We start from the raw sequence: 21279 nt of genomic DNA on the forward strand, positions 1-21279 counted from the left end.
TAATAATGATTATTATTTTAAAGGATGTATAGTTATTCCATATATGTTTTTAAAATAATGTTCACCGCCTAGAAGGCCGATTGGGGGTATATAAAATTTTTTAATAAACCTGAAGCACGATTAATGACTTTAACAAGCAATAATTGAAAGTTAAACATAGAAACATAGAAGATGACGGCAGAAAAGGGCTACAGCCCATCAAGTCTGCCCACCCTGCTTACCCACCCCCTGTCTATGCCCTAATGACCCAATTTCCTTATCTTGACCCTCGTAGGGATCCCACATGGGTATCCCATTTATTCTTAAAGTCTGGCACGCTGTCTGCCTCGATCACCTGCACTGGAAGCTTGTTCCAATGATCAACCACTCTCTCTGTGAAGAAATACTTTCTGGTGTCGCCATGAAATTTTCCGCCCCTGAGTTTGAGCGGGTGCCCTCTTGTGGCCGAGGGTCCCTTGAGAAAGAAAATATCATCTTCCACTTTCCCCTTACTTAGGGAGAGATTGAATAGCTCAGCCAACGGTTTCGCCAGGACATCGCTCAATTCTCTGAGCACTCTTGGGTGCAAATTGTCTGGTCCCATGGCTTTGTTCACCTTGAGTCTTGCCAGTTCACTGTAAACTTCACCTGGTGTGAACTCAAAATTCTGAAACGGGTCTTCATTGCTTTGTGTTGCCTTCAACTGCGGACCGTGTCCCGGTGCCTCACAGGTGAAAACTGAGCAGAAGTATTCCCATTCAGTAGTTCGGCTTTATCGGAATCTGCTTCCACATAACTTCCGTCCGGTCTTCTAAGGTGTACTATCCTGCCTGTGTTCCTTTTTCTGTCACTAATATACCTGAAGAAGGATTTGTCCCCCTTTTTAATGTTTTTTGCCAGAATTTCTTCCACTCGAAGTTTTGCCTCCCTAACTGCCATTTTGACCGCTGTAGACCTGGTCCTATATTCTACTTTTGCCTCTCTTTTCTCCGTGCGCTTGTAGGAGAGAAACGCTTTTTTCTTCTCCTTAATGAGGTGCGAGATCTCCGCGGTGAACCATTGGGGTTTATTGTTTCTTTGTCGTTTATTTACTGATTTTATGAAGCGGCTAGTTGCTTCATGTATGGTTGATTTCAGTGTTAACCACTTAGCTTCTACATCATCGGTCTCCGCTTGGTCCTGCAGCGTCTGATGGATGAAATCTCCCATGCGAGCGAAGTCTGTGCCCCGGAAATTGAGTACCTTTGTTTTCGTGTTTGATCTAGGGAAGCCTTTCCTAAGGTTGAACCATACTATGTTGTGGTCGCTGGAGGCTAGCGTATCTCCTACTGAGACCTCTGAGACGCTTTCCCCGTTGGTGAGTACCAGGTCGAGGATCGCCTGGGTCCTAGTGGGCTCCGTTACCATTTGTTTGAGACGTGCTCCCTTTATGGAGGTTAAGAGCCTCCTGCTACCGCTGGTTGTCGCTGAAAATGAGTTCCAGTCTGCATCAGGCATATTGAAGTCCCCTAGCAGTACAGCTTCTCCTCGTAGAGTGATATTCTCTATGTCTTCAATTAATTCTGCGTCTATGTCTTCCAGTTGTCTTGGGGGTCTGTATACCACACCTAGATACAGGCATTTTTCTCTGCCTCTTGCCAGGTTTACCCAGAGGGACTCCCCGGTGTACTTGACATCTGTGATCCTGGTGGTTTTGATGTCCTCTTTAATGTATAGAGCTACCCCCCCTCCTAACCTGCCCTCTCTGTCCTGACAAAGTAGATTGTAGCCCGATATAGCCATATCCCACCCATGTGAGTCCAAAGGCTGTGCGTGATTCACAAAATAGACGTCCACAATTTTGTGGACGCCCATTGGAAAAAGCTGCCCCTAACAGGATAGGCGTTGGCGTGGCTTTGATATAGACGTTCATTTACAGAATTGCATGCCGCTCAAAGAGTCCTAGGGCATTTACATTCTCATCTAAAATGTAGGCAACTTCATCATATGCCCTCTCATTCTAGAGCTTCCATTTAAATGAAAGAGACTCGACTTATGCACTTTTATATTATGTAGGTATTTAAACGTCTCTTTATCATATTTTCCCTCTTCTTTCTTTCCTCCAAAGTGTACAGTCTTTCCCAATAACAGACTATGGACATTTCCTCCACGAAATTGTCCAAACCTTTCAAACCAGCTATGCAATCCGCTCTTACCACAACCTCTGGCAATGTGTTCCAGAGCTTAACTATTCTCTGAGTAAAAAAATATTTCCTCCTATTGGTTTTAAAAGTATTTCTAATCTTCCTTTTGTGAGTCGCATATATCTATACAGGCTCAAGGCGACGGATCAAAGAGGAAGGGGAGAGTAGTCGGGGAGGGGGGCACGGAGGAGCAAGAGAGGGGACTAGAAGAGGGGTTGCTATACAGAAATTGAGACAGTTAGTTGTCAAAGAGGTGAGTCTTCAGGTTTTTTTCTAAATGTAGTGCAGCTTGTCTCTTTCCTGATAACTTCTGGTAGGTCATTCCAGGTTTTTACACCCAGATAAGTTAGCATAGAGTGGAAAATTCACTTGTAACAGAGGTATTTTATAGATGGCAGGTTTAGTTGAATTCTGTTAAGGATTCTTTTTGATGATGATCAAACATTAGAGAATAATTGGATGAGGGGGGTGGGGGCTGCTGAGCTTCCGTATAGAATCTGGTGTAGGATACATGACGATTTGAAAATTATTCAGGATAATATTGGGAGCCAGTGAAGTTGCCTGATGAAGATTGTGATTGAGTAAAATTTCTTTAAATTGTAGATTAGTCTAACGGCTGTGTTCTGGATGAGTTGTAGTTTGTGGATAAGAATGGTGTTGATGCCAATGTAGGCAGAGTTGCAATAGTCCAGTTGAGGTAGGACCATCATCTGAACGATCAGAGCAAAGTGGTGTGGGTGGAAGTATGGTCTAGTGAGTCACAGTTGACGCATAGTGTAGATGGTGTTTTTCCGAAGGTTCTATTGTGAGAGTGTCATCTAAGATGCAGCCTAATACCTTGGTGAATCTTTCCATTATTAAGTTTTTTTTAATCAAGTTTATTAGGATTTTTTTATATACCGCCTATCAAGGTTAACTAAGCGGTTTTTACAATCAGGTACTCAAGCATTTTTCCCCCTCTGTCCCGGTGGGCTCACAATCTATCTAACGTACCTGAGAGTGATGGCTGATGAAAGAGTGAGGTTAGGTATGGCATTCTGTTGTACGGTGCGGAAACCAATGGCTTTGGTCTTTGTGGTGTTCAGTTCCAACTTGTTGTTCGTTGCCCAGGTTTGAATTTTATCTATATTGTTTGAGATTTTTTCTGCAATATTAGGATGGTTATTGGTTATGGGGATGAGGAGTAGGATGTCGTCAGCATACAATAGTACAGTTTCATCTTCCATTTTGAAATGTCCCAGTGAGCTCATGAATAAATTGAATACTACTAAAATTTTCAAATGAGCTGCTATTTTTTCATACTTTTCTTAGTAATGCCATGTTTAGTGTTATCGGCCAGAGTAAAGGAGCAGCAATTGGTGGTAGAGCTGCCAAGTTACCTAGTTCATGAAGAAGAATGCTGCCAATTCTGGTTTTGGACTTAGATTCTAAAGCAGTGTGAAATTTATAGTTCCTGACCTTGCTTATCTTGGCCATACATGTGTGCCAACCCTTTCCACTCCAATCTTGAGAATGAATAGTCATAATGTTTCTTTATTATCATTTTTTCTTTCTTGACTTGTTTAGACTATCTCAATCTTTTCTGTACAAGATTTAATGCTTGGTATGAATAATGAAAATTGATAAATAAAGGCAGTGTAGAAATATTTGTTTTTCTTTGGTGTTTCTAAAAAGATATAGACAGAATGGAGGCAATAAAATGCTAGTTTTCAGAAGAATTTGTTTGGTGGCTAAAAGCATGAGTAGATTTCACAGCACGTGTACTTCTAGGTTCAGGGACAAAAGTTAAGGATGGGGGAGGTAGTACACTGGAAGATGTACTCCGATTACTTCCTGCTGGTTGGGTCATTTAGCTTTTCTTCTCTTTGTCTCAGTATCAGGACCAGTGTACTGTCTTCAGATAACTCTTGGAGCCTTTTATCAAGCCGTGACTTTTCATCACGCGTTAACCCCTGCGCTGGCCCAAACGACTGCCTGCTCAAGAGGAGGCGGTAGCAGCTAGCGCAGCTTGATAAAAGGAGTCCTAAAACTTAGTGCACACTAATAGAATGCTAAATACTAAGAAGCATATTTTATACCTATAGAGGTATTTTCAATAGTGAGCCTAAGTCCAACTTTGGAAGTATCCCACAAGAAGTCCAAATATCAGGATGGGGAAACATTACATTACATCCATTTTCAAAACCACTAGACATCCAATGTTTTAAATGACCTATTTGAACATCTCGGTTTTTAGGACATCTAACTTTTTTGCATAAATGTCCATGTTCAAAATGTTCAAATCAACCCATTTATTTATTTATTCATTACTTAGTGGAATATTCATTTCTATCTCTATCTCTGTCTTTATATTTTATCTTTATTTTTCATAAATTGTCTCTTCAGGTACTTTAGTTAGATTGTGAGCCTTTGGGACAGTTAGGGAATTTCCAAGTACCTATCTTATTTATTTTTATTTATTGTATCTTTTAATGTATTCATTTTTGTAAACCGCTTAGAAACCTCTTGGTTATTAGCGGTATATAAGAATTAAATTAAAATTAAATTAAATCAGGGATAAAAGTTCCAGTTACATAAAAGCATAGAATCATGATGGCAGATAAAGGCCAAATGGCCCATCCAGTCTGTCCATCCACAGTAACCATTACCTTTTTCTCTCCGAGAGATCCCACGTGCCTATCCCAGGCCCTCTTGAATTCAGACAGTCTCTGTCTCTGTCTCCATCACCTCTACCAAGAGACTGTTCCATGCATCTATTTTTTTTTTTTATTTTTTAAAAATCTTTATTCATTTTTAAAACTCACAATAAGTGTAACATAAAATACAATCATTTTATACTTTAACACTCAACGGGTGGTAGACACCTGGAACGCGCTTCCCGGAGAGGTGATAAGACAGAGTACAATTCTGGGGTTCAAAAAGGACTGGATGACTTCCTGGAAGCAAAGGGGATAAGAGGGTACAGATAGAGGTTTACCTTACAGGACATTAAGCGAACAGGGTATGGACGTTTTAGGTTAGGTAGGGAACACTTACAGGTCATGGACCTGGGGGGCCGCGGCGGGAGCGGACTGCCGGGCACGATGGACCCCTGGTCTGACTCAGCAGAGGCAATGCTTATGTTCTTATGTTATATTCTTATGTTCTTAATATATCATCAAATTCTAACGTGCAACAAATATCCCTCCTCCCTTATACCCAACAATTATTCATAAGCAAAAGAAATCATAAAATATTCCCCCCCACCACACCCTGGGCGTGTATGAACAAAAGGGAAAAATTTAATATTTATTCTGTGCCCTGAATATGTATACCCTAAAGGAAAGGAGAGACAGGGGAGATATGATTCAGACGTTCAAATACTTAAAGGGTATTAACGTAGAACAAAATCTTTTCCAGAGAAAGGAAAATGGTAAAACCAGAGGACATAATTTGAGGTTGAGGGGTGGTAGATTCAGGGGCAATGTTAGGAAATTATACTTTAAGGAGAGGGTGGTGGATGCCTGGAATGCGCTCCCGAGAGAGGTGGTGGAGAGTAAAACTGTGACTGAGTTCAAAGAAGCGTGGGATGAACACAGAAGATTTAGAATCAGAAAATAATATTAAAGATTGAACTAGGCCAGTTACTGGGCAGACTTGCATGGTCTGTGTCTATGTATGGCCGTTTGGAGGAGGATGGGCAGGGGAGGGCTTCAATGGCTGGGAGGGTGTAGATGGGCTGGAGTAAGTCTTAACAGAGATTTCGGCAGTTGGAACCCAAGCACAGTACCGGGTAAAGCTTTGGATTCTCGCCCAGAAATAGCTAAGAAGAAAAAATTAAAAAAAAAAAAGTTTTTAAATTGAATCAGGTTGGGCAGACTGGATGGACCATTCGGGTCTTTATCTGCCGTCATCTACTATGTTACAGTTTAAGATTTTGAAAATAATCCATCTAGTGATATGACACCCTTCCAGACTATCTGACCAAATGCTTGAAAATATATAAACCTAATTAGAGTTTTGAGATCAGAAAATAGGATGATGTTAGATGCACAAACCTTTTTTTTAAATTTATTTAATTTATTATTTTTCTATACAGTCCTCCCAAGGGAGCTCAGAACGGTTTACATGAATTTTTTTCAGGTACCCAAGCATTTTTCCCTGTCTGTCCTGGTGGGCTCACAATCTAACTAATGTACCTGGGGCAATGGGGGCATTAAGTGACTTGCCCAGGGTCACAAGGAGCAGCATGGGTTTGAACCCACAACCCCAGGGCACTGAGGCTGTAGCTTTAACCACTGCGCCACACAATAAGACACCTCCACTAGAAAGTCTTGTTTTTCAATTGTGGGTCCAGTGCTTTTAAATGGTCTGTCCGGAGCAATACATTTTTGCAACAATGTACTATTCCAAAAATTACTTAAGGCACCTTTTTTCGTCTTAGCTTTGAGCTGATTCTATTGTGTCTACTTGGATGTGGGATGATTACTACAATTTTGTTGAAGAAAGAAAACGAGGCTGGCTGATGTTATTTTCTCATTTTACTATGTAGCTTTTGTAAAGTGTACTGTAAACTTTGACTATTACTGTACACTTCTCCCTCCATATTCACGGTTTCAACAATTGCGGTTTTGATTATTCACGGTTTTTAGTTTGCTGGCTCCTCCCCCCTAATTATGTCAGCTTGCATAGAGAAATCGCTGATTCCAAGCGTTGACAGAGAAAATCGCCGATTCCCAGCACTTTCTTCACCGTGTTTTGCCTCTCCTTCAGGAACAGGCTAGGTCTCCCACCATGTTATTCGCGGTTTCACCATATTCACAATGGTTTTTAATAGAAAACAGCGAATAACATGAAAAAGTTATTTGCGGTTCTGTTAATCCCCTATCACAGCAAATATGAGGGAGAAGTGTATATGTTTACTTGTAAGCCACTTAGGAGATAAGCTAATAAGTTTTGTAAATTAAATAAAATAATAAAGTATCACAAGGGAAACAAACTAAAGCAACAAAATTAATTCTGCATTTTCTAAATATTAAGATGTCTTGGTTTGACACAATCCTAAGTAAATGATCAAACTATATCCTTGTGCTCTTTCTGGATCAGTCTTCAGTTTTTACTTTGTTTTAACTTTTTTGCAGGTGGTGATAAATTGTGCTATTCCTAAAGGATTGAAGTACAATCAAGCAACGCAGACCTTTCATCAGTGGCGCGATGCTAGACAAGTATATGGCCTGAATTTTGGTAGTAAAGAGGATGCCAATGTCTTTGCAAGTGCCATGATGCATGCCTTAGAAGTGTTAAATTCACAAGAGTCTGGTAAGATCTGCTCTATTGAAGAATAGATAAGATTTAAAACCTTTTAGCTTAAGTATAACAGAACTGAGATGTGCTGCTTGATTTTTATTTTTGCATGAGTAGACTAGAGCAAGCACATGTACTGACCTATTTAATCATTATCCCAGGACAAGTAGGCAGCCTATTCTCACATGTGGGTGATGTCATCTACGGAGCCTGGATGTGGACAGCCTCGCAAGCAAACTTGCTTGAAGAAACTCAGAAGTTTCGAGTCTGCCGCACCGCGCATGCATGAGTGCCTTCCCGCCCAGCACAGGGCGTGTCTCCTCAGTTTATTTTTCCGTAGAGCCGAGAAGTCCATTTTTGACACTGCACTGAACTTAGTTCGCTTCGTGCCTTCTCTCACCACGGCTTGAGTTTTATTTCTTTATTACCATGTCGCTATGTTTCTTTTCTTTTGTTGTTAAAAAGTTAAGTAGAATTTTTTTGTCGAGTGACAGTGGGGCCTGTCGCGCGCCCTCAGACTGGGTTTTGACTTTGCAGCAGCTATTTTTCCTTCTATGTCCCAGCTGGTCACGGGCTTTAAGAAGTGTAGCCAGTGCCAGCTGTGCTACCCTTCAACCTCAAGCCCTTAAATGTCATCGAGTGCAAGTGGAGAAGATTTTTGGTATGGACACCCAAACTCCGACCTCGACCTCTAACTCGGTCAATCCTGCCACGGGGCATTTTCCTGCTTTCACGACTTCGACCTCGACTCTCATCAGACCTTCCTCTTTTGGCACGTCCTTGACCTCGAGTAAATCTGCCAAGTCTTCTCATGAGCTTCTTTCAGGTCAGATACCTCAGCGGATGCTTCCAGCGGTGGTTCTTAAACTGCCCAAGAAGCATGCCTCCAGGCCGAAGCATCCTTCCTCGGAGCCTTTAGCCTCATCAAGTTTCAAGTTTATTAGGTTGTTTGTTGAATCGCTTAATCAAATTTCTAAGCGATTTACAATAAAATATACACATATGAAAACGAAAACATTACATACAATTTATCAATTATAACAAAAACAAAGGGAAAGAGAGGGAGAAATACATTTTTTATAGTAAAGAAAGAACATACAGGGAAAACACATAAGGAAATTAAAAAATGGGTGAAAAATAATTAACTAGAGTAACACTGTATAATAAAATTTAATTAATTTAAAAATGCGTCTTTAAACAAAAAGGTTTTTAATTCGCTTTTAAATTTCCCAAACACTTTCTCCTCCCGTAAAAACATAGGAAGCGCATTCCAGATCTGGGGAGCTGTACATGAGAAGATAAATTGTCTTCTTGTGCCTATTACTTTTAACGTAGGAATTGATAAAAGATTCCGTTCACTAGATCTTAAAGTTCTTTTAACAGAGTATGGAATAAGTAGTCTGAATAAAAATGCTGGAGTCTTATTTTCTAATGTTTTAAAGATAATAGTACATAATTTATGTGTAATTCTGTGTATGACTGGAAGCTAATGAGCCTTTTTAAGGAGAGGTGTCACATGATCGAATTTTTTAGATTTTGTTATTAATTTAATAGAAGCATTTTGAATAATTTGTAAACGTTTAATTTCTTGTAACGTAATTCCTGTAAATAATGAATTGCAGTAATCGATTTTAGACATCACCAGAGAGTGGATAAGAATATTAAGTGCTCTAGGACAAAGGAATTTAGAAATGGATCGAATTTTCCGCAATCTATAGAAGGTGGTTTTAACAATACTACTAATGTGATCATGATAATTGAGTTTATTATCAAAAATTACTCCTAGAATTTTAGTATTTTTAACTAATTGAAGAGGAATATTTTGAATCATAATAGGAGTAACTAAAGAAAAGTTTTCCTTCCAAGGAAACAGCATGATGTTTGTTTTTTTAATATTGAGAGCCAACCTGTTTTTGTCCAGCCAATGATGAATTTGCTCCAGTTTCTCATTAATCGTCAGGTGGTCCAGTTTCAGATTCGGATCCACAATTGCAGGCTACCATCCAGACCATTTTGGAAAGGGAGTTGGTTCAGTTACTGACCAAATATAGTTCTGCTTCCTGCAGTCCAGCCTGGGCACTCAGCAGTCTCACAAATGGTCGAGTCCTTGCCTGTGCCTCGAGCTGAATCTACACTCTCTATGCAAGGAGTCCAGTCTTTGCGAGTGTCTGGTGTGGAATCTTCACACTATGCAAGGAGTTGAGTCTTTGCGAGTGTCTGGTCTGGAATCTTCACACTATGCAAAGAGTCGAGTCTTTGCGAGTGTCTGGTCTGGAATCTTCACACTATGCAAAGAGTCGAGTCTTTGCGAGTGTCTGGTCTGGAATCTTCACACTATGCAAGGAGTCGAGTCTTTGCGAGTGTCTCATCTGGAATCTTCACACTCCATACAAGGAGCCGAGTCTTTGGGAGTGCTTTGAGATACCTCGATCCAAATCACTGAGTCTATAGGGTCTCGTCTTCGATCTACCGCTTCAAGCCCTTTATCCTAACATCAGGCATTGCCTGTTTCGAGGCATAGGGCAAAGTCTCAAACACGAAGTGCTTCCAAGCAGCACCCTTTCTCATCCAGGTGTTCCAACTCTTCGAGGCCTCCAACTCCTTGATTGAGGACACCAATAGCAGAACCTGAGGGTTCTGCTTCTCTCAGTGACTCGTCCAAGTCTGCTTATTCGCTGAGATATCCAATACTTCAGAGAGGCATCTCCTTCGTTTTCCACTCGAGGTGCCTCGAGGTCATTGAGTACCTCTCAAGGCCATCCTCTTGCGGATCAATTGTCCTTTTCCTCCTTCTTCCATCAAATGGCTGAGGACCTGGATCTTGAATTGGACTCTGGTTCTAAGTACTCTAAGGAATATTTAGAAGAAATGGGTTTGCCTCGACCTCCTGCGGAGCCTCTCAAACTCCCTATTAACATGCTTCTTTCTCAGATTTTCAAACGAAAACTGGAGACTCCTTATTCAATTCCTGCTGTTCCAGGCAAGTTGGAATCGAGGTATAGAATTGTACATTGCAAGGGCTTTGAGAACTCTCAACTTTCTCATCAGTCCCTTCTTGTGGAATCTAACTTGAAGAGGAGTCATCCTTCCAAGGTCTATGCTACCATACCTCCTGGCAGAGAGGGCAGGACCATGGACAAGTTTGGCCGTCGTCTTTATTAAAATTCGATGATGGCCTACAGGGTTTTGAATTATAATTTCATCTTTACTACTTATTTCAAATATTTAATTGAAATACTCCCTGGTTTTACTAAGGACCTTGCTCAACACAGGCTTTTAGAGTTTCAGCAAGTCATTGCTACACTAGCAGAACTCAGGTTGCACCTTCTTCAGACATCTTATGCCTTTGAGCTTTCCTCGAGGGTCACTGCTTTCTCAGTAGCGATGCGCTGCCTTGCCTGGCTTTGCACTATTGATATGGACCCCATCATTCAGGATCGTCTGGCCAATATTCCTTGTGAGGGCAATGACCTCTTTGATGAATCCATAGAGACTGCCACCAAGAAATTGTCTGAGCATGAGAAATCTTTTGCTTCCATAGTCAGACCAAAGCCTAAGCCAGCTCCTTCCAAGCCTTCTCGACCTCTTCCATCCTATCATAGGCGTTATTCTCTAAAAGCAGCTCCTTACACTCGAACACTTCCCAAGAAACAGCAACAGCAGCAGAAGCAACAGAAACCTCAGCCTTCTGCTGCACCCAAGGCTTCTCAGCCTTTTTGACTGTCTCAAACGGAGCATAACCTCCATCATTCTGCCTCTGTCCTCTCCTCCTCCCATAGGAGGTCATCTCCATCATTTTTACCATCGATGGAAGACCATTATATCAGACCTCTGGGTGCTGTCCATCATCGGGGAAGGATATTATCTTCATTTCATTCAGATTCCACTGGAGCTTCCTCCAAGAGAGTATCCTTCCAATCCTTCCCAGACCGCCCTTCTTCTTCAGGAAGCTCAAGCTCTGCTTCGTCTCCGTGCCATCGAGGAAGTTCCCTTGTAACAGCAGAGCAGGGGGTTTTACTCCTGTTATTTCCTAGTTCCGAAGAAGATGGGCGATCTGCGGCCTATATTGGATCTCAACAAATTTTTGGTCAAAGAAAAATTTTGCATGTTGTCCCTGTCATCCCTATATCCCCTTCTAGATCAGAACGATTGGTTGTGTTCTCTAGATCTCAAGAAGGCTTACACTCACATTCCCATATATCCAGCCTCCCGTCAGTACCTCAGATTTCAGGTGGGGAATCTGCATTTTCAGTACAGAGTGCTACTCTTCGGCCTGGCATCATCTCCAAGAGTGTTCACCAAATGCCTAGTGGTGGTTGCAGCAGCTCTGCTGAACCATGGTCTTCAGGTGTTCCCGTACCTGGACAACTGACTCATCAAAGATTCAACATCTCAGGGGGTTATTGTAACGACCCAACGGACTACTTGGTTCCTGCAAAGTTTGGGGTTTGAAATCAACTTTCCCAAATCCCACCTCCAGCCCTCTCAGAACCTACAGTTCATCAGAGCTGTTCTGGACACTGTACAACTGAGAGCATTCCTTCCTCAGCAACGTCTGGACGCTGTCATTCAGCTTTGCCGCAAGGTGTCTTCCCTTCCTTCACTCTTGGCGAGGCACATGATGGTACTACTCGGTCACATGGCTTCTACAGTTCATGTGTGTCTGTATATGGCCGTTTGGTGGAGGATGGGCTGGGGAGGGCTTCAATGGCTGGGAGGGTGTAGATGGGCTGGAGTAAGTCTTAACAGAGATTTTGGCAGTTGGAACCCAAGCACAGTACAGGGTAAAGCTTTGGATTCTTGCCCAGAAATAGCTAAGAAGAAAAATTAAAAAATGTAAATTGAATCAGGTTGGGCAGACTGGATGGACCATTCGGGTCTTTATCTGCCGTCATCTACTATGTTACTATGTGACTCCTTTTGCCAGACTTCACCTCAGAATTCCTCAGTGGACCTTGGCATCTTATTGGGTGCAGGCTTCCGACCCGCTGACCTTCTTTGAGGCAGTCTCTCCACTGGTGGATGCTCTCTTCCAATCTTTCCAGAGGCTTGCTGTTCCAAACGCCCCCTCATCAGAAGGTTCTCATGACAGATTCTTTAACCTACACTTAGGGAGGGCACCTCTTGACTGTCTCCGTACTCAAGGCCCTAGGTCCAGCACGGATCATCACTGTCACATCAATCTGTTGGAACTCAGAGTGATCTTCAGTGCTCTCAAAGCTTTTCAGCATCTTCTTCACGACAAAGTCATTCTCATTCGAATGGACAATCAAGTCGCCATGTACTATGTCAACAAGCAGGGAGGCACAGGTTCTCTCCCTCTTTGCCAGGAAACTCTGCAGCTTTGGACTTAGGCTGTCTCTCACAACATCTTCCTGAAAGCTGTCTACATTCAAGGGAAGAACAATTGTCTGACGGACAAATTGAGTTGCCTTCTACAACCTCACGAATGGACTCTCAATTTGTCGCCTCTTCATCACATCTTCTCTCTGTGGGGGACCCCTTAGATGGACCTCTTAGCGTCTCCCCACAACAACAAATTACCTCAGTTCTGCTCCAGGATATACTCTCCTCGTCGCATGGAGGCGAATGTTTTTCTTCTGGAATGGACGAACAAGTTTCTGTATGTGTTCCCTCCATTCCCTCTAAACTTCTCTTCTTAGTCCTTCTACTTTCATTGTAGTTCCTTTCTATACCAATTCCTGTAAACCGTGCCGAGCTCTACTTCTGTGGAGATGATGCGGTATACAAACTTAAGGTTTAGTTTAGTTTAGTTTATTCCTTCTGATTCTCAAGACTCTTGTCAAGCTCAAGAACGATCTTGCCACCATGATTTTAATAGCTCCTCGGTGGCCCAGACAACCCTGGTTCTCCCTTCTTCTTCAACTCAGCAGCAGGGAGCCATACCTTCTGCCAGTTTTCCATCTCTGCTTAAACAGAGTCAAGGATCTGTACTTCATCCCAACCTATAGTCTCTACACTTGACAGCTTGGTACCTCTCAACATAACTCCGCTTCAGTTTTCTCAACCTGTTCGGGACATTTTAGAGGCTTCCAGAAAACCTACCACTAGACAATGCTACCACGAAAAATGGACTAGATTTTCTACGTGGTGTATCTCACAACAAGGAGCCTCGAGCTACCTCCTTGTCTTCCGTCTTGGATTATCTTCTGCACTTATCTACTTCTGGCCTCAAGTCTACATCTATTCGAGTCCATCTTAGTGCAATTGCTGCTTTCCATCAGCCTATTGAAGGGAAACCCCTCTCTGCTTGTCCGGTGGTTTCCAGATTTATGAAAGGCCTTTTCAATGTCAAACCTCCTCTCAAACTGCCTCCATCAAACTGCAACGTACGTAGGTAGGGCTAGTCTCAGTTAGGGCGCTGGTCTTTGAGCAGAGGACTGCTGCTTGAGCGGACTGCTGGGCACGATGGACCACTGGTCTGACCCAGCAGCGGCAATTCTTATGTTGTTCTTGCTCAATTGATGAAGCCTCCATTTGAACCAATGGCTACGGCTCATCTCAAATACCTCACTTGGAAAGTGGTGTTATTCTTTGCTTTCACATTGCTCGAAGAGTCAGTGAGCTGCAAGCTTTAGTTGCTGATCCACCTTTCACACTTTTCCATCATGACAAGGGGGTCCTCCGTACTCATCCTAAATTCTTTCCTAAAGTGGTTTCAGAATTTAATCTCAATCAATCCATTATACTTTTAGTGTTTTTTCCAAAGCCTCATTCTCATCCTGGAGAGCTCTTCATACTCTGCACTGCAAGTGTGGTTTGACCTTCTACTTACAAAGGACTAAGCCACAAAGATCTTCTACTCAACTTTTTGTCTCTTTCGATTCAAATAAGTTGGGATATCCAGTTTTCAGGTGAACCATCTCCAACTGGTTGGCTGCTTGCATCTCTTTCTGTTATGCTCAGGTTGGACTGCTTCTATGGGGTCGAGCCACAGCCCGTAAAGTTAGAGCCATGGCGGCATCTGTAGCTTTGCTTAGATCTACTCCTATTGAGGAAATCTGCAAAGCTGCTACTTGGTCCTCTGTTCATACCTTCACCTCTCATTGTCTGGATTCTTTCTCCAGATGGGATGGCCACTTTGGTCAGGCAGTTTTACAAAATTTATTCTCCTGAATTGCCAACACTCCCAGCATCCCATTCTGGTTAGCTTGGAGGACACCCATATGTTGAGGATATGCTGCCTGCTTGTCCTGGGATAAAGCACAGTTATTTATCGTAATAGGTATTATCCAGGGACAGCAGGCAGATATTCTCACAACCCACCCACCTCCCCTGGTTGGCTTCTTAGCTAGCTATCTGAATTGAGGAGATGCTGAGGAGACGCGTGCCCTATGTCGGGTGGGAAGGCACTCGCGCACGTGCGGTGCGGCAGTTGCGAATTCTCTAGAAGTTCTTCAAGTTTTCAAGTTTCAAGTTTCAAGTTTTAATTTTATTTGATGTATCGCTTATTACAAACTAAGCGATTAACAAAGTATAACAATCATCGTTAAATTATATAATATTGAACACAAAAGGGGTAAAATAACAGTAAAATAATATTTCTTTAACTAATAAGAATTTGACACACAAAACAATATTGACAGACTATGACACATATGGAATAAACATAAGGAATTAAAGTTACAAAAATATTTTCCCTAGGAAGGGAGAAAGAGAGGTCTGAATGGGAAGGGAAAAAACAGTGGGACGGGATTGAAGGTGCTCTGTTCGAAATTGGCAATGAGATGAGTTTAGAGATCAAAAGATAATTTAAAAAGAAATGTTTTTAAATTGGTTTTGAATTGGTTTAAGTTTTTATTTTTCCTGATATATAAAGGAAGAGAATTCCAAGTAAGAGGAGCCACTACAGAGAAAATATCGTGGCGTTTTGTCCCTACTATTTTTAAAGAGGGAACCATTAATAATTCTTGAGAATCGGAACGTAAAGAGCGATTTGAAGAATGGGGTATTAATAGACGGTCTATGAATTGTGGTTCATTAGTACTTAGTGTTTTGAAAATAAGTAGAGCTATTTTATAAATTATTCGATTATTTATGGGCAGCCAATGTGATTTGATCAACAGAGGTGTTACGTGATCGTATTTTTTACCATTGTGAATTATTTTGATTGCTATGTTCTGTATAATTTGTAATCGTTTTTTTTCTTTTTGAGTAATGTTTTGTAGTAGAGAGTTACAGTAATCTAGTTTTGTTATAACAAGGGAGTGCATTAGAATATTTAAAGATTGTGGTTCTAAATATTTTGACATAGAACGGATTAAACGGAGACGATAAAGACAGCATTTAACAATATTGTTGACTTGTTCTTGATATGTAAACTTGTCATCTATGATTACACCTAAAATTTTGAGAGATGTCACTGTTTCAATTATTAAGTCATCTATCTTGAAAGGAGAAGATAATTGTATTCCCTGTTTTGACGGAAAAAGGAGGATCTTTGTTTTCGGTATGTTAAGCGCGAGTTTGTTATAAGTGAGCCATTCTTTAATTTTGTCTAATTTTTGATTGATTTGAGCTATTTCAATAGGGTTTTCTAGGTTACATGGATGCAATAATTGTATGTCGTCCGCATAGGCATATGCGGAGAAGCCTATAGATTGGCTGAGACTAAGTAAAGGTGAGAGAAAGATATTAAAGAGTAAGGGGGAAAGAATTGAACCCTGGGGAATTCCGAAGCTAGATGAGTATGGAGTAGATTTAGTGTCATTGAATTGGACACTGGAAGACCGTTCTGATAAGAAAGAATTGAACCATTGTAGAGCTGTGTCATTGATACCGATCGATTGAAGTCTGTCTAATAATAGAAAATGGTCGATGGTGTCAAATGCAGCGGAAAGATCTAGAGAAAACAAGATGACGGATTTGTGTTGGTCTAGGTTATGTATAATGTTAGTAGTGAGACCTATTAATGAGTATTCTGTACTGTGATTTTTCCTAAAACCAGTTTGGTTGGGGTGTAGAACATTTGTGGATTCTACAAATTCTGATATTTGATTAAAAATTACTTTTTCTGTGACTTTTGCTAGGAAAGGAATATTTGCGATAGGACGGTAATTCAGAGGGTCTTCTATACTTATTTTATGGTCTTTTATTATGGGAATTATTGTTGCCGTTTTCCATGATTTGGGTACAATACCGGTGCTGAGGCTTTTTTTTACAAAGGACAGTATATATGGTCCAAAACAGGAGAAGAATTTCTTTAAAATGACAGGAGGAATGATCTCGGAGGGGGAACTTTTTAGGTTTAAATTTTGTAATATCAATTTAACTTGTGATAGGGAAGGGATGTTGAAATTAGAGCATTTTGCGCAAGGAAGTTTATAGTCATTAGATGTTTGATTTGTAAGGGGCTTGTTATCTCTGATAGTTGTAAATTTCTTTCGTATATTTTCAATTTTGATGCAAAAAGTGTCTGATAAGTTTTGCGCTGTGAGTGTAGAGGAACGAGGTTGTTTGTGTGTGTTTGAATTGAAAGATTTTACAATAGAGAATAAAATTGATGGATTTTTTGCCGCTTTGATTTTTTTGCTGTAATAGGTTCTTTTTGCATCATTGATTTTACCTTTATAGAATAGGGATTGCTCTTTAAATATTGCCAAATTTTCCACTGATTTGTTTTTACGCCATTTCCTCTCACAGGATCTAAGTTGTCTTTTGATCAGTAAAAGTTCTGGAGAGAACCATGGGTTATGAGTTTTACGGTTATAAATAATTTTATTAATCCAGGGGGTCTCTTTGTCTAATAGAAGTTGCATTGAAAGTTTCCAAGTAGAAAGTTGTTCTTCTAAGGAGTCTGACTCTGATATTGGGGGTAAAGAACTCATGAAAGACGAAATAATTGAATGATCAAGTATGTTGAAGTCGCGATAAACTATTTTTTTAGGTAGAGGAACAGATTCTTTTTTCTTTATAGTCACTAAATTAAATGAGATGATGTGGTGATCAGACCATGGAACTGGTGTATTTTGAATTTTGGAAAATGAAAAAAGGTCGATACTAGGAGCAAAGATCATATCTAGCGTATGCCCTGCTTGATGAGTTGAATCGTGAATAAGGGGTAAGTAATTGAGCATTTTGGTGTAATCTAATAGTTCTTTGGCTAAAGAGTTGGTACTAACATCGAAATGAAAATTAAAATCTCCTAAAATCACTGGATATTCAGTGGATGAACTAAAATCGAAGATAAAATTTTGTAGGAGAGAAAGAGTATTCGAAATAACTGGTGGAGGAATGTAGAGAAGTAAAAAATCTATTTTTGGAGTGGTATTAATTTGAAATTGAAGATATTTGATTGTCGTGTTATCGTTGGAAAGATCTGTAAACTTTATAGTGTCGTTTAAGTAAATAATAGCCAAGCCACCTCCTTTGCGTTTTTTACGATGGTTATATAGAAAAGAATAATGTGGGGGGCAGCAATAAGACAGGTAGGCTTCTTCGCCGTCTGTTAGCCATGTTTCTATTAAACATATAATGTGAAATCCTTCTGCAGTAATTTTTTCTTTTATTAAGTGATATTTTCCTTTAATGGATCTAACATTGATTAGTCCTATTTTTAATTTTGCAGTACTGGGGTAATTGTTAGAGGTTTTGGATGAGAGTTGGTTAAATGTAATTGATGTAATTGAGTTGGGACGTGTTTCGTTGGTTTTATTACTGGGGGGACGTCTACCCCAATGTGTCGGTATTTTATATAATGGGTTTGTAACCGAATTAGGTTGGGTAGAAGTGTGGACAAGCATGGCTATCAAGAGCAAGATGCCTGTAAAGATGAAATTATTTATCAAGGAGACCTTGCCTGTAAAATGTTGTTTTAGCTTTTGTTTTGAGTAGTTGAAGATTATGGCGCAACACTCAGTTTGCGCACGAAGGAGCGCACCAAGGAGCAGGACCTGCTCCTTTGGTGTGCTCCTTCGGCGCGCGCCTCTGCGGCGTGCGCCGCAGAGTGTCCAATTTTATAGGGCATGCGCTGACCTGAGGGGGAGGAGTCCAAGCGGGCCGCCGCTTTGCGGCGGCAAAGGAGAGTAAGTTCGGCTAAAAAGAAAAACAACAGCAGTAGGTAAAATAAAAGTACAATAAAATCTGTTAAGAGCAGTTAGAACAAATTAAAAGTGCTGCTATGTGCCAAGGTGAGCTGAGGTGTAGTTGAGCAAGGCGTGCGCCGCAGAGTGTCCAATTTTATAGGGCATGCGCTGACCTGAGGGGGAGGAGTCCAAGCGGGCCTTCAAGCAAGTCTGCTTGTGAAGCTAACCATCGGGGCTCCGTGGATGATGTCACCCATATGTTGAGAATATCTGCCTGATGGCTCTGGATAACACCTTTTATGGTAAGTAACTGTGCTTTTTTGGTCCCGTATTTGCTTAGGGGTTATCTTTGTTATGGTAGGAATGATGTTGAGAAGCATATGTACAGTGTGCTTTGTGTAGTTTAATTTTGTGGTTAACCATTATGTGTTGTTATTAAGAGTATATTGTGTGTTTGTATATATGAAATTGAATGGAAAAAATGGTGTTAACAATTAATACTAATATGGGGCGGAGATGGATGACTTAGCCCAGTGTTCTTCAACTGCCAGTTCGCGGACCGGTGCTGGCCCACAAAATAATAATTTTATTTCCTCCGGTCCATAGGTGTAAAAAGGTTGAAGAACACTGGGCTAAATAACTCAACAGTGGCTATGTTTTGTTAGCCTGTACTATGGGATTGATGATTAGTTTACTAATCTACTATGGGTACAACTGGACAATAACACATGAATGACCTGTACATAGATCGTTATTGAAGTAATCACCCCAATATCCAATAAGTGGAGGGAAAAAGACCCCAATAACATGGCTTCCAGATCAAAATTCAATTCTCAAGCCCAAAGATCAGCTTGGAGACAGCTTTTCCAGCAATGTGGCAGTGAATTCTGACTCTGGCTCTTAATTGGGGCTAGAAAGCAGGAGCAGCTTCTGTGTCCAACATTGTGAGTAAGAGGAAATGACAGGCTCCAACAGTGATTTTCTAACTTCATTTTTCAGGGGGTTTCTGGAGTTTCTCTTGATCCTCTGTGTTCCCCCCACCTGAAAAATCCTATTTTTTGGAGTTTGGGAAGTGCTATTTTTAGCGCATTTTTGGTGTGAATTCGGGTCCAAGATGGTGGTCATCTTGGATTTTTATCGATCTTCCCCCCCCCCGCTTCTCCCTGCTCTTTCAAACTTCAAATTTTTGAAGTGAAAACTGCTGGAATGGAGTCCTCAGGGTCTCCTGGTGTGGATTCATGCCAAATTCGTGCAAATTTGCCACATTTATAGTGTCCTTGTTTCATGTGGTGCAGTCAGGGGAGGGGGAGGATAACTTCTGGATTGACCTTCCCTTCGAAGAAGCAGGTGCTCAGATGCTCAACTAGCCCATCGGGGCGGCCACCTCTTTGCTTTCGGGGCTTAGTTCTGTGTTGTCATCGTCCAGCTGCGAGACGGACCCTCTGCAGCTTAAGAAATGCAAGTCTAAGTCATCTCTGGGTAACTCTATGCCTCAGGGTCCGTCTCAGAGTTCATGAGATTTTTGTGGTATGAGTTTCAATGTAGGGATTTGGCTGCTGGGTGTTCTTCCCCCCCCCCCCCACGCTATCTCAGACTGACAGTGTCTCCTCGGGGATTTCAGCGTCTGCGCCCACTCCATCTGTTCTTCTTCACAGCTAGTTCAGGGTGCTCCAGCGGTGGATCCAGACCTCGCTGATCATTTATTTGATGGTGCTGCCCTGACCAGTTTGGGGGATACGAATGCTGGATCAACGGATCCCTTAGGGGCTCTGGATTCAGGAGATGATCCGACTGTGGTGCGCTTGTTTAAATTTTCGGCGCTGCCTGATCTGATTGCTGAGTCCTTGCAGGAATTGAGTTTGGATGCCAAGCCCTCTCCTTCTACTTCTTCCACTTCTTCTCCCTGGCTTTGCAGTGTGCGCTCGCAGTCTGTGACTTTTCCATGGCATCCGGATATAGTTACAGAACAGTTTGACTCTCCGAAAGGTCCTTTGCAGAATGCTAGAGCTATGTCCTACTTGTACCCTCTGGTGCAGGCGTGTCAGCAGCTGTTGGGGCAACCCAAGGTGGATTCCCTGGTTGCTTAGGTGACCCAGCGCACTTCACTGCCTAGTGATGATAGTGGTCGTGAAGGATATGCAGGATCACCGGGTGGATGTGGTCCACCAGAAAGTTTTTGAGATGGCTAATTTAAGAGTTAAAGTTGCTGTGATGATGTCATTTGTGGCGTGTGCCTGCCTAGCTCAGCTGATGCGATAGAGCCTTCTCTTCAGCTTTTGATGGCTAGGATGGACTACATGGCGGATGGTTTGTATGACCTTTTGAAAGTGCTGGCTAAAGTCTCAACGTATTCTATTTCAGCCTACCGAATGCTTTGGGTTCGGCAGTGGGCTGGTGATACCACCTCCAAGGCAAATCTGATTTCACTGCCTTTCAAAGGGCAGTAACTGTTTGGCAAAGGGCTGGATGACCTCATGAATTCGGTAATGGATCGGTGTCCAAAGACCCTGCTAGACAGTAGAGCAAGACCTAGAGGTTCTGTGCGTCCCCTTTTTTGGGGCTCCCGATGGAATTTTTGTGACTACAGGCCATATTCTCCTTCCTCGTTGCGGAGGTCCTCTCAAGATTTTATGGGTCTATATGCGGGCTATAGGCGCTCTCAGCCTGCCTCTGCCCGAAAGACTCAATGACGCCAGGGAGCCGAGGGCCCCTCTGCAGATAGGGGCTTCCTAGAGATGAAACTGCCATGAACTTTGGAGGCCAGAGCAAGCATGACCTGGTGGCTTCGC

The 21279-nt window shown here is 41.7% G+C and overlaps 1 protein-coding gene across 4 annotated transcripts in view; it reads left to right on the forward strand.

The window, feature by feature from the left end:
- ENAH (ENAH actin regulator) overlaps positions 1-21279 on the forward strand; it is a 274229-nt gene that overhangs the window by 52258 nt on the left and 200692 nt on the right. For all 4 annotated transcript variants that reach the window (XM_033936563.1, XM_033936559.1, XM_033936560.1 and 1 more), the window contains exon 3: positions 7283-7460. In XM_033936563.1, the coding sequence (XP_033792454.1) occupies positions 7283-7460 (178 nt within the window). The remainder of the gene's footprint in view (positions 1-7282; positions 7461-21279) is intronic.

This window comes from Geotrypetes seraphini, chromosome 3 (assembly GCF_902459505.1).
Source record: "Geotrypetes seraphini chromosome 3, aGeoSer1.1, whole genome shotgun sequence".
In the NCBI taxonomy this organism is placed as follows: Eukaryota; Metazoa; Chordata; class Amphibia; order Gymnophiona; family Dermophiidae; genus Geotrypetes; species Geotrypetes seraphini.